The sequence below is a fragment of the Fusarium solani genome (genome assembly GCF_023522795.1).
Source record: "Fusarium solani strain SB1 chromosome Unknown bctg00000001, whole genome shotgun sequence".
Classification (NCBI taxonomy): Eukaryota; Fungi; Ascomycota; class Sordariomycetes; order Hypocreales; family Nectriaceae; genus Fusarium; species Fusarium solani.
Window position 1 is genome coordinate 3,589,950 of NW_027072156.1, and position 11,928 is coordinate 3,601,877.

At 53.5% G+C, this 11,928-nt stretch overlaps 4 protein-coding genes across 4 annotated transcripts; 2 read left to right on the top strand and 2 right to left on the bottom strand.

The window, feature by feature from the left end:
• Window positions 1-1,521: 1,521 nt before the first annotated feature.
• Window positions 1,522-3,407, top strand: MRS44_003215 (uncharacterized protein; the record flags this gene model as incomplete). The annotated part of the gene is made up of 2 exons (XM_065623132.1): window positions 1,522-2,488; window positions 2,725-3,407. 2 exons carry the CDS (start codon window positions 1,522-1,524, stop codon window positions 3,405-3,407), a joined length of 1,650 nt encoding a protein of 549 aa, XP_065479204.1.
• Window positions 3,408-3,551: 144 nt separating this feature from the next.
• On the bottom strand, window positions 3,552-4,184 carry MRS44_003216 (uncharacterized protein; the record flags this gene model as incomplete). The annotated part of the gene is made up of 3 exons (XM_046282967.2): window positions 3,552-3,701; window positions 3,764-4,075; window positions 4,131-4,184. The coding sequence occupies 3 exons, from the start codon at window positions 4,182-4,184 to the stop codon at window positions 3,552-3,554; spliced, it is 516 nt and encodes a 171-aa protein (XP_046137324.1).
• Window positions 4,185-5,595: 1,411 nt separating this feature from the next.
• MRS44_003217 (uncharacterized protein) lies at window positions 5,596-7,227 on the bottom strand (the record flags this gene model as incomplete). The annotated part of the gene is made up of 1 exon (XM_046268376.2): window positions 5,596-7,227. One exon carries the CDS (start codon window positions 7,225-7,227, stop codon window positions 5,596-5,598), a length of 1,632 nt encoding a protein of 543 aa, XP_046137326.1.
• Window positions 7,228-9,675: 2,448 nt separating this feature from the next.
• MRS44_003218 (uncharacterized protein) lies at window positions 9,676-11,405 on the top strand (the record flags this gene model as incomplete). The annotated part of the gene is made up of 3 exons (XM_065623133.1): window positions 9,676-10,503; window positions 10,554-11,215; window positions 11,264-11,405. The coding sequence occupies 3 exons, from the start codon at window positions 9,676-9,678 to the stop codon at window positions 11,403-11,405; spliced, it is 1,632 nt and encodes a 543-aa protein (XP_065479205.1).
• Window positions 11,406-11,928: the final 523 nt, after the last annotated feature.

Sequence of the window (11,928 nt, forward strand, 5' to 3'; positions counted from 1 at the left end):
CGAAAGGCCGCAGCCTCAGCCCGCCCGCATATTACCAGGGACGTGTCTTTCTCGTCTCGTCCCGTGGTGGATGGTCCCTTAATCTAGCCCAGGCTGCTTTGTCAGGACTGGCTCCAAACTCTCGGCCGAGGACATGCAAGGGGTGTTCCTATCAAATCACGGCACCGATGATCCAGCGTGCATCAACTCGCTCGGTAAGCGGATGCCTGATTTTTCGCCTTGATTCCTAATGCGAATAATCTGCCTGAGGGAAGCTTCCACAATGTGCTTGGAGGTTCCCAGTATCATGGAAACTCACCCCATGTTTGCAACACTCTACCCGTGCGTCGCAAAGACTCGAAACACAACGCGCAGAGTGCTGACGCTGCGCCTTTCGTGGCATCTTGTCCTTGTGACTCGTTCCCGCGGCGGGCATTTTCGCTTTCGGGTTCACAAAACACCCCGTCCCGACATGTTCCATGCCCATCAATTGCGGAGAGCTACGGAGTCGACCTTTGGCCGATCTGCCGATAACGTGGGGAAGGACGAGGCTCCATGGATCCCATCCTTATCTCTTGGTGTTCCTCTCCGTTCTGGTTAACTCCTAGCCCCGAGCAACTCCCGTCCCGTCGCAAGCTGTCAAAAAGTCGGCATGCCGTAAACTCCGGCCGTCCATCCATGATGACGCCTTACCCTACCCTACGCCCGAATTGGGAAATGATTCGACAGCGCCTTGCACACCTTAAATTCCCGAACCGTTGATGACGTGACCATATCCTTAATTGAGGATGCCATTCGAGATTGTTGTTAACGATTTGACAAGGTTCTGCCAGGCACAACGCCACAACTTGCCAAAGCCAAGTCAAAGCCACGCGCTGTCGTTTCCTCTCCCTGGAAGCGATCAACCGATCAGTAACTTGACATGTTTCTTCTTGATCGGGGAGGCGATTCGAGGAATACGCCTGGGCTTGGCTATGTCGACTTTTACGTCACTACAGGGTATTCTCGATCGCCAATAGTCGCTGCGATTTTCTCGACTGAGCGATTGCCTCTATTGACGCAACTGTGGCTCGGCACGACTCACTATCGCCAGACGACAACAGTTGCAGATGCATTACTGTTATACCGTCTACGACATCATACAAGATGCAACAGGCAGGCTACAAGGCTGACTGAAACCTCGTGCATGCCTGGCAGCCTGAGATGGCTAGCACACTTCTCTGCTAATTAGCCGACGAAGCGGCAGCCTGCTTCTTCATCGTCAGCCAGCGAGTTTCATGTGGCAAGCGCCTCTGCATTCAATGCCAAATGAAGCTATACCCTAAAGCCTGGTGTGGGGAGAACGCAGGTTGACAACCCATGGACTGGAGAATGCCACTTGCATGAGCGCCAAAGACGCTGTTTGTTATCCCGTGACCAGCCAAGGCACACAGTCCTACACTCGAATTACTGGTCTTCCTAATTGGTTGCCCATAAGCATTGCTCACTGTCATTTCTTACAGTTACCCATCGTCAAGTCGCTGAATAGACTGAGTTGCCGAGATGAGACTTCTAAACGCCCTTACGCACGAGCTGCACGAGTTCAACGATGAAAAAAAGAGGAGTCGATACTGCATTCTCTCTCACAGATGGGGCATCGACGAAGTTCTCTACAAGGACCTGCTTGACCCGTCCACCAAACCGACCGCCAAAGCTGGCTGGCCCAAGGTTGCTGGCGCCTGCAATCTGGCAATGCATCTTGGCTACGAATGGATATGGATAGATACATGCTGCATCGACAAGTCTAGTAGCGCCGAGTTGTCCGAAGCTGTCAACTCTATGTTTCGCTGGTATCAGGAAGCGGATATCTGTATCGCCTACCTAGCCGATATTCAACATATAGCCCCCAGGCCTGCCGACTATGTCGCTTATCTGGGAGACAGCGACTGGTTTACCCGCGGGTGGACTCTACAGGAGATGCTGGCGCCGCGGGCAGTCGACTTTTATTCGGCGGACTGGAAGCACCTCGGATCCAAGAACAATATCAGCCAGGACCTAGAACAAATTACGGGAATCAACGCTGCGTACTTGAGTGGCCACAAAGGAGTCACAGAGGCCAGCGTTGCCGAGAGAATGTCATGGGCGTCGGGAAGACAGACCACCCGTGTTGAGGACATGGCCTACTGCTTGCTGGGTATTTTTAACATCAACATGCCCCTGATCTATGGAGAGAGAGACAAGGCTTTCCAAAGGCTTCAGCATGCCATTATTCGGGAGATTGACGATCAGACTATTCTGGCCTGGGGAACTGGCTTTGTTGGACCGGGAGAATTCGATCAATCTCACGATGAACACCAGCCACTCCTCGCCAAGAGCCCTTATGCTTTCAAGGACTGTGGTGATCTCGTCCCATGCAACAGCCCGCAAGCCAAGTCAAGGCTAGAAATCCGGCAGGACGGTGTAAGAATCACCTCCCCCATTCTATGGGACACTGAAATCCTTGGCGACACCCGTTACAACCCACTGTCTGGTCATTCTTTTGTGGCGTTGCTTGCACCCTTACAGTGTCGGCGGAGGAATGACTTCTTCAACTGTGTGGCTCTCGTGCTGAAGTGTGAGAACATCAGTCATGACACGACCAGAAGAAGGCTCACACTGGATGATATGCGACTTCATAGGGCGACGCAAGGCTGGCATCTCGTGCCTAGGAAGTCGTGGTGGACTGAGCCCCGAGGCGAACGCTGATACCGCTCGACGCTCCAGCAGAACTGAATTACCACACCCCGAGACAAGACGAGGGCTTCATCATTCGATCCCTTCCGAAAGGTTACAGCATCAAAGAGTGCTACGATCCCACAGAACCATATCAATGTATTCCGCCGTCACTTCGCATCCCCGATGTTCACCCCTGCGGATTGAGCCACCCCATCATAGTTGGCATCGGGACGCATTCACAACCCACAATTGCTCTCATAATCCGGTATCAATTCGACCTGGCCCAGCACCCATCCCCCAAACCCCATGGCGAGCCTGAGGCTCGGCGCGCCTCGGTATCCCCTGATGCTAACTGGCAACCATGTAGCGTACGAGGCCGGATTGTTTATATTCCTGATGGCTACGACCTGAAGAAAGTTGCCAAAATCGACGAGATGGATGTCGAGAAACAATGGGACGCTTTGAAGGCGACTAAGCCGGACGCGAAGTTCACACCAGGCACTCCACTGGATTTTTGGGAGAGCAGGCTACAGAAGTGCATTTGGCTACTGCCAACATTTTCAAAAGACCCTGGGTACGGTGATTATGTATTTATCTTGGATATCAAGGATATCCATGGGAAGGGTGTATCAGCGGAAGACGAGCACTGCTTGGTGAACCGGGGGCTTGAACCCTTTGTCGACAAGGCGTTTGCGTCACATTTCCCTAGGCGAAGACGGGACTCAAAGTTATGAATTGAAAGTGGGAAAGGGTCTCCTACGTCTCTAGATCTCTAGTAACTCCAATTTCTCATGACATGAGCAAGGGTTAAGTAAGTCTTGAAGTGAGTCTCCAAGTCGACCAATCTGCCTCGTAGAGCATACACGTAAGCCGGACCCTTAGCAGCTGTAGCTCTTCCTTATTTCGACAATCCAGTTGGAAACGTGCTCAACAATGCCGCCGACAAGGGCTTCCCGGCATCCATCTCTGAGGCGCTGCACGCCATCGGCTATAGACCCGAAAGATGCGAGCGTCTTCTTCTTACTGCTCTGTAGCAGGTCGTCCACGTTAGTGTCTCATTCAGCTTCCACGTCAATGGGTTAGAACTCACCCTGTTGCACCACCGGACCCCGTCTTTTCCAGAGCAATGAACCACTCGGCACCGCCCCGGCCCAAGACCCGGTCTTTCCTTGCGGTGACGGAGAGATCTGATGGCACGCCTAATGAAGATGATGTCGAGACCGCCGTTCTTAGAGCAGTCGACTCGCGCTTTGCTCAAGTCGGTGCGCTTGACGAGGTAACCCAGGCCTTCCTCTTCGAACTCGACGTGGAAGTCATCAAGTACGGGAGCCTTGGGGGCTGTATTGACTGTGCAGGTTGGAGCTGTCGCCTCTTCTTTTGTTTCAACTGCGTTGCTAAAGACCTATATCGTTGTCTTGGGACAGGTTCCCATGATCTCTTGGCTATCATGCACTCACCTGTGTAGCAAAGCCGAATAAAAGAATGTCGAGGAAGATAGGAGCGGAAAGCATCTCGACGGCCAAAGAAGATTTCCACCTCATCTAGAGGAAGAAAGCCCCATTTATTCATATCAATTTCCTTTTCTTAGTTCTCAAGATGGCTATAGACGAGGTGGTGCGTTAGGAGTTGCACAAATCTCAGGTATAGTCGCTGCAAAACATGGGAACCAGGGAGCCCTTTAAGCATACGGCCCCGGGCATGAAGAACAACGACATAAACGAGACATAAATAAGAGATGATACACGTGCGTATTCATCTAGCTGAAGCTGGGGTGATAGACCTATTGTAGACCATCTCGCCAGGTAAGTCTCGAGATGGTGTGCAACCTGGGCAAGCCATTGGTTGACCAGGTCCTCGATACTTGTTGAGGATAAGGGGAGGGGGTGACTAACGTTTTGCCGGATGGACTCCAGAGCTGATATGGCAGAGAACGCGAGAAAGGTATGAAATATGGGCTTGACCTGTTCTGCACTGGCATCGGACATCTCGAGATGGCTCGAGACTGAACCTAGACAGACCATCAAGCATGCCATAGCAGCTTGTAGATGAACGTGCCACTCGCTAGAGAGATAGCCAAGAACATTCCAAATGATGTAAATCGCAAATCCCATCAGTGGGATTAATGTTATTCGAAAACTGTTCTCTTGAAATCCCAGCCCTGTCACCAGGCCCTGGTAGACGAGGGCTGCGGTGATGGACAGGATCCAGTCGCAGACGTGATGGCGTGCAGACAGCATTTTCCTCTGGTGAGTAAAGTTGAGAATAAAGATGAAGATTTTGAGCTTGTATCTGGGAAGTCGGCATTTTATGGACAGCAGAGCAACTTTAACCTTGATGCATGTACTCTCAACGTTGTTGGGTACGTATGCGCATCTACGGTCCCAGACGGGCACAATGAGCGACATGTTCATCTCCCCCAAGACCTGGGTCGCTACAATTAAAACGATGCATAAGTCTACATCCAATAAAATGGGCAAGCTTAGATGATTGACCCATATCATTCATAATATCTCTAATGAAGAACATGATGGTACCAGGAGAGTTTGGTTGCGTGTCACATTAGAACTCTATACCGCAAGACATGGGAGTGGTGAAGGTCGATAAAACAAAACCAACATAGGAAAGATGAGAACAGGGACTTGATAGATCTTTGATATGTTTCTAAGCTCACCGGTGTATGGAAGGGATTTTGGCGATACTCTGGACATTGCCTCTTTGATAGTTGGACCTTACCTCAAGGATACCCTGTACCAATGGATACAAATTACTCTGGGGACTTACAAATGCAAGGCTCGTTCATGCTTCGTAGTCTCGGTGCTACGAGTAGAAAATCCATTGATCCATCACTTAAAACAAAGCAAGAGAAACTCGTGAAAGAACAAACGCTTTTGTCTATGCAGTCTAAACCCATGTACCCAACGCCTACTCTGCTCGAAGCTTCTGCTTCGTCCGCTTCCTCTTGCCACCAACTTCTCGCCCCTCCTCCACTTCCAGCAGAGCCTCGCGCTTCTTCTCCGAGACAACCTTGAGGACGTCGCGCACCACACGGGTCTCCAGGTTGACGCCCTCCTCCTCCCACGACTCCATCTCGCGGCCCACACGCTTCTCAATCGTCAGAGCCAGCTCTACGTCGCGCTGCCCGATGAAGCTGACGGCCTCACCCTTGCGGCCCGCACGGGCGGTACGTCCGACGCGGTGGATGTAGTCATCCGGGTCGCGGGGAAGGTCGTAGTTGATGACGAGGCTGACCTCGGGGATATCCAGACCTCTGGCGGCGACGTCGGTAGCTACAAGAATACGGGCAGCCGAGGCACGGAAACGAGCGAGGTTGTCAATTCGCTGTCTCTGGGGTAGCTTTGAGTGAAGTGATGTAACTCGGTGCTCAAGTAATCGCAGTAAATGGTGGAGGTAGTCCGCAGTCGAGGTACGGTTGCAAAAGAGAATGACCGTCTTGTCGACATTTGCCTCGGTGAGCAAGAACACATGGAGGTAGTGCTCCTTATGTGTGACCGGAACCTTGATGTACATCTGGTTCAGAGTCGCAGGGATGGCCAGTGTCTGGGTGTCAACCTCGCACACAAAGACGGGCTGCTTGCCTGGCTTGATGGGCATGTCCTTCAGAGCGCGGACTTCCGGTGTGATGGTGGCCGTGAAGAGCAGAGTCTGTCGTTCCGTGGCCGGGGGTAAGACCGAGAGACATTGTTCTACGTCGGGAAGCATGCTGCCAGGACCTGTCGCATTGAGCAGTCGATCAGCCTCATCGAGAACCACGTATTTGACTCTCCTCAGTCCACAGATGGTGTCCTCTCCAGAAGTGCGCACATGGTCGGCCAAGCGACCTGGAGTCGCAATTACAACATGCGGCCGCTTTCCCAGCTCGATCGCCTGGGCGCGCATGTCAGAACCTCCCGTAATGAGAATGGCCTTGAGGCTCTGGGGGGATGAGATAGCCTTGAACTGCTCGTAGATCTGAAGGGCCAGCTCTCGCGTCGGCGTCAGCACGACAGCAAAGATAGCAGTTGGATCTTCCGCCCATTTCTGCAGAATGGGCACGGCGAACGCAACCGTTTTACCGGAACCTGTTCGACTTCCACCGATACAGTCTCGCCCCTTCAGGATCTCGGGAATACAGCCCTTCTGAATTCCCGTCGGACGCTTAATGGCCATGTTCCCAAGTGATTGGACTAGCCATGGTCGAACATTGAGCGCCGAAAAGGTGGTGTTGGGGTCGGTAGGGGCGAGGATCGACTTTTGGGGAGCAGTTGAAGGTTTCGCTTGAGCCTCCTTCTGGTCTGCCTTGGCATTGCGCTTGATTCGAGAGGGAGCCTTGATCGTGGAAAGCACCCTCTTCAGCTCCTCATCTTCAGCATCGTCCTCGTCCTCGTCGTCTTGATCATCGCCATCGTGGGGTCCTGTAGATGGCACAGTTCTCCGACGCTTTCGGGATGCGGCACTGTCGAGGTAGTCGGACTCGTCAGAGGATGAGCCCACGTCAGACAAGACATGCTCTTCTGACGCATCAGTCGCGTGGTCGGGGTCGGCGGGCGGCAACATGGCTCGGCTTTATAAATTGCAGGAGCCTCACGAATCCATACAAGCAATGCAAGTTGCAGCTGGTCTGGAAATTTTTGGCGGTGACGGGCGTCTCAAAATCGATGGACCCTTCTCCACTCGCGGCGCGCGGGTGAGCTGTGGGGTTGATACCATGGCGGGGGCCAATGGGAGAAGCGAACCTGTAGACGCGCGCTTAGAAGCGTTCCCGAGCGTGGCGCCCACTTGGGCGATGGGGATATGTAGTCGGAAAGGGCTAATGCAAACGCATCAATCATTGCCAGACTTTCTCACGGTTACAGGATTGTTTCTCATGATGGCCCGGGGCATCTGGCGCACCGGACATCCAAGTACCTGTCGCAGCAGGGGGATTTGAAGCCGAGAGCCGGGCGCTTGTCTGCCGTGGCCACCGTGCGAGAGCAACTAGCAACAGCGACAGGGTCTTTGCAGCAAATGAGGCGGCGTCGCCGGGGTGTGGTCAGCTGCGACGTCGTGCAGTGATGTGATGAGACGGCAAATGTGGTTTATTGATTGATTGGGTTCTGTTGGTAGTTTGTTTTTGACTGATTGAAGAGGGTGAGATTGCTTTCATCAACAGGCAAGGGGCCGGCAGGCTCAGGGGCAAGCCACTTGTCATCCTGCTGATTGTTGATATCGCTGCCATCAACGGGCAGAGCCTTGTTGGAGGACGATCTGTGGCACATGTCCTCTCAGAGCGTTGAATGATCAACTCTGACGCCCCAAGCTTTGACTTGCGGTTGGACCACGTTGATGCAAGGCGAGCGCTTCTCACGCATCAGACCCAGAGGGCACGGCTTTCGACTCCACAAAGAATATGCCATGCCATGCAATGCGAGGATCGATAGCCTGACATGAGATTTCTTAGGCTCAGCTCATCGATGAGGTAAAAGTTGTGCTGGAGACCTGGAGCATTGTGGGCGCTGTGATAGGTTGCTCAGGGGCCCGGAGACTGGAGGAGCAAAGTGACGACGACGCCGATGACGAAGGCACCAACAAAGCAAAAGCAGGATTGTAAGACAACCGGTCTGCCTGTCTCAAGCCTCGCTGGTTCGTCATGCTGCTTGGGCATCGGAGAAAATCCTTTGGCTCACACATAGACACACAAAGGTGTCGGCCAAGGAATTGACTAAGGATGAAAGAAGAATTGAGTGCCCGAGACAGCAACATTCCAACCTAGCAGCCATGTCATGCTTGCTGATGCTGATGCTGGAGGTCTGTCAGCGAGCGATGGACGCTTGATTGTCGGTCACCGGTGGTTCTAGACCCAGCCTAGGTTGCCGTCTCAGACCGACGGCATCTGCGCCAGGAAAACATAAGCGGCAACAGCGCGCGTGCCGTAATATTCAGGTTTAGGTATGAGACTCATGTTGATGAATTGTTTGTCGTAGATGGGCAGACCACGTTAGTTTGGACTGGAGGAAGATCTGAGACAGGGCCCAAACAGCCAAACCACGGACAAGCCGCCTTTCAGGGCTTGGTCAGCTCCCCCGCCCCGGTTACAGGGGATGGAACCGCTCGACCCCCGCCCCGGGGCGCCACTGCAAGCGCTGTGCCGTCGAGCTAGCTGGGGCACCAGTTCTCCGCTGAGTCCTAGGTACTGGAGCTGTCTACAGCGTACCAGAGGTACCCGGAGCACAGGGGTGTTCTCACTGAGTCGGGAAGGTCACAGGTGCCCAAGCGCCCCGCCCCAGGTACCTCTCTTCCACCCAGAGGATGGCAGTCACAAGCCCACCGACTCCGACCCGACCCAATCAATCCATCGACGCCATCATCCACCTCGGGGCATTCTCCTCTCGTCCCCTCGCCCTCTCATATCCTCTCATATCTTCTCTCATCTCCTCTCCTCGCGTTTCGGATTCACACAGCGACGTGTCGTTCGTCGCCACGCTTCTTGCTGTCATTCCATTCTACTCTCTCGTCCTGCCCTGCAGCGCCCAACGACCGTCTTCCTGTTGGGTCTCCTCCACACAGCCCGCGAATCATCCACTCTCGGCTGTCTTGCATGGGCTGTTTGTCAACGTTACTTCTGCGGCTGTCTCGCTTCTTCTTGACGACACCACCACAATAATCTGACTCTCCAGTCTCACTCACCTCGCTCACCTCTCGCTGTCGCTGCAACAACGTGCTTAATCACCACCAACATTCGCTGTTTTTTTTTCGTCGATTGCCTTTATACACATCAATCCGCATCTGCCCGCCTATACAAGTATATCTCACTGCCATTACGACGACGACGCCGGCCGATCGACGACCCTGCCTCCGTAATCCCGACTACTCGAACCGACCGACCGACTAAATTCCGACTCAACTTTTCCCAGAGCAACTTGTTGTTGAGCTTGTGATACGCATCTTTTGTCGACCGTTAATTCTCACCTACTTGCGTCATCCCTCTTTCGCCCAGAAGCTGCCCTAAGCAGCCCAACCGCCGAGATGGCCGACCAACAACCTCAAAGTTCTGACTCGACTCCTCAACCTGTACGCTTTCCAAGCTCTCCTTGGCTGGTCCTTTCCGGTACTGACGCTTCACAGCAACTTCCTGCCGCTATTACTCCCATCTCTCTACCAACTCCTCACGCTGGCCCCTCGCCTGTCCCTCTGCTCCGTCCCGCCATCCCCGGCGCTAGGAGTGGCGGGGCTCGCACACCGAGACTCGGCCTTGCTATCCCCCCATCTCCCAATGCCAAACCCGTTGGCAGCCAAGGCGCACCGGTTCCCGCGCCTTCAAGGCCTCCTCTGCCGACTCTACACCTAAAGACTCCCATGGGAAGCAACGTCACTCCCCATGAGCAGCTCCCTCGATCACAATGCGTTACCCAACCATCGGCAAGCGGCGGCAGCGAGAGTAGTGCTGCTCATTCAAGGTCTGGTAGTTTTGGGCCTTTGGATGGTAGGGCAAGCAATCCTACCTCGGCCGGCTCTCAGTACTCGGCCCTTTCGTTTGCTTCTCAGTATGGTATCGGTGTGTCAAGACCCCAGGGAACTCCAGACCCGGTGTCGGCCGTTGGATCCATGTATTCTGAGAGGAGTGAGGGTGGCGTTTCTATGGAGCGTGATGGTAGCCTGCAAGGACTTGAGGCTTTTGATAAGCTGAGCCTGGAGAAGGCCAGGACTCTTGATGTCGACGAGTTGGATGAGGAGGGCTGGAGAATCGCCAGCATGGAAAACAGAATCGTGGAGTTGGGTAACCTGGGTGAAGGTGCAGGCGGTGCTGTCACAAGATGCAAGCTCAAGGGCGGCAATACGGTGTTTGCTTTGAAGGTGAGTTTAACGTGGCTCCGTTATACGTTCGCAATGCTAACAAGTCCCAGGTCATCACCACGAATCCCGATCCCGATGTCAAGAAGCAGATTCTTCGAGAACTTGGTTTCAACAAGGAATGCGCCTCGGACCACATTTGTCGATACTACGGCGCTTTTGTCGACCCCGCCACGGCTACCATCTCCATTGCTATGGAGTTCTGCGAAGGAGGCTCGCTCGACAGCATCTACAAGGAAGTCAAGCGTCTTGGTGGCCGTACTGGAGAAAAGGTCCTGGGAAAGATTGCCGAGGGCGTCTTGGGAGGACTCACTTATTTGCACACGCGACGAATCATTCACCGAGACATCAAGCCATCCAACATTCTCCTCTGCCGAGACGGCGCTGTCAAGCTTTGCGACTTTGGCGTCTCTGGCGATTTCGGTACCAAGGGTGAGGCCAACACCTTTATCGGTACCAGCTACTACATGGCCCCTGAACGAATCACTGGCCAGTCGTATACCATCACTTCGGATGTGTGGTCAACAGGAGTTACCCTCCTCGAGGTTGCACAGCATCGATTCCCCTTCCCAGCTGACGGCACGGAGATGCAGCCACGAGCTGGTCTCATCGACCTTCTTACCTACATTGTCAGGCAACCTGTGCCCAAGCTCAAGGATGAGCCTGACATGGATGTTTACTGGAGTGACAACTTCAAGTACTTTATTGAGTGCTGGTACGTATAATCTTGACCAATGATGAGAATCTGCTGACAATGTTTCAGTCTTGAGAAGCAGCCCAACCGCCGAGCAAGCCCCTGGAAGATGATGGAGCACCCATGGATGGTCGAGATGCGCTCAAAGCGCGTCAACATGGTGAAATACCTGTCGTTTGTATGGGGCTGGGATGACCAGCCCAAGGCGTAGGCAACTCGCAAGTGCCAAGGTCTTGGTAACGTAGGAAAATTGGAACAACGAGCCGTGCCCGTGTCACAAGCGCGAGGTGGGCGACAATTGACTCGACGGCATCTCCCGTCTTATGCCCATGACGACATGAACAAGGCTGGGCCTGTGTCATGAGGCTCTTATACGAGATGCATTCCTTGGGGACGCGCCGTGGGCACGACTAGGATCTCGATCACGAACCAGTCAACCACAAGACGGCGCACATTGGGAAGCCGATTCGCGGAAAATAGGATGGATGGTGTTCATGATGACGATGGCAGGAGGCATTTACGTCGCTATACGCACGGTCAGGATCTGGCTGAATAAGAACGAAAGATTGTGTGTTGGAAACCGGCAAAACCTGACAAGGACGGGGAATCTCCCATCTCGCGCTTATGCGCGTAGCCTTTCTATGTACTATCCCACAATAGATGGGTATCATATTCTTGGATACATGTATTTTTTTGCCTCCTTACATGGCGCCCATATCGACTGTATACTCCCT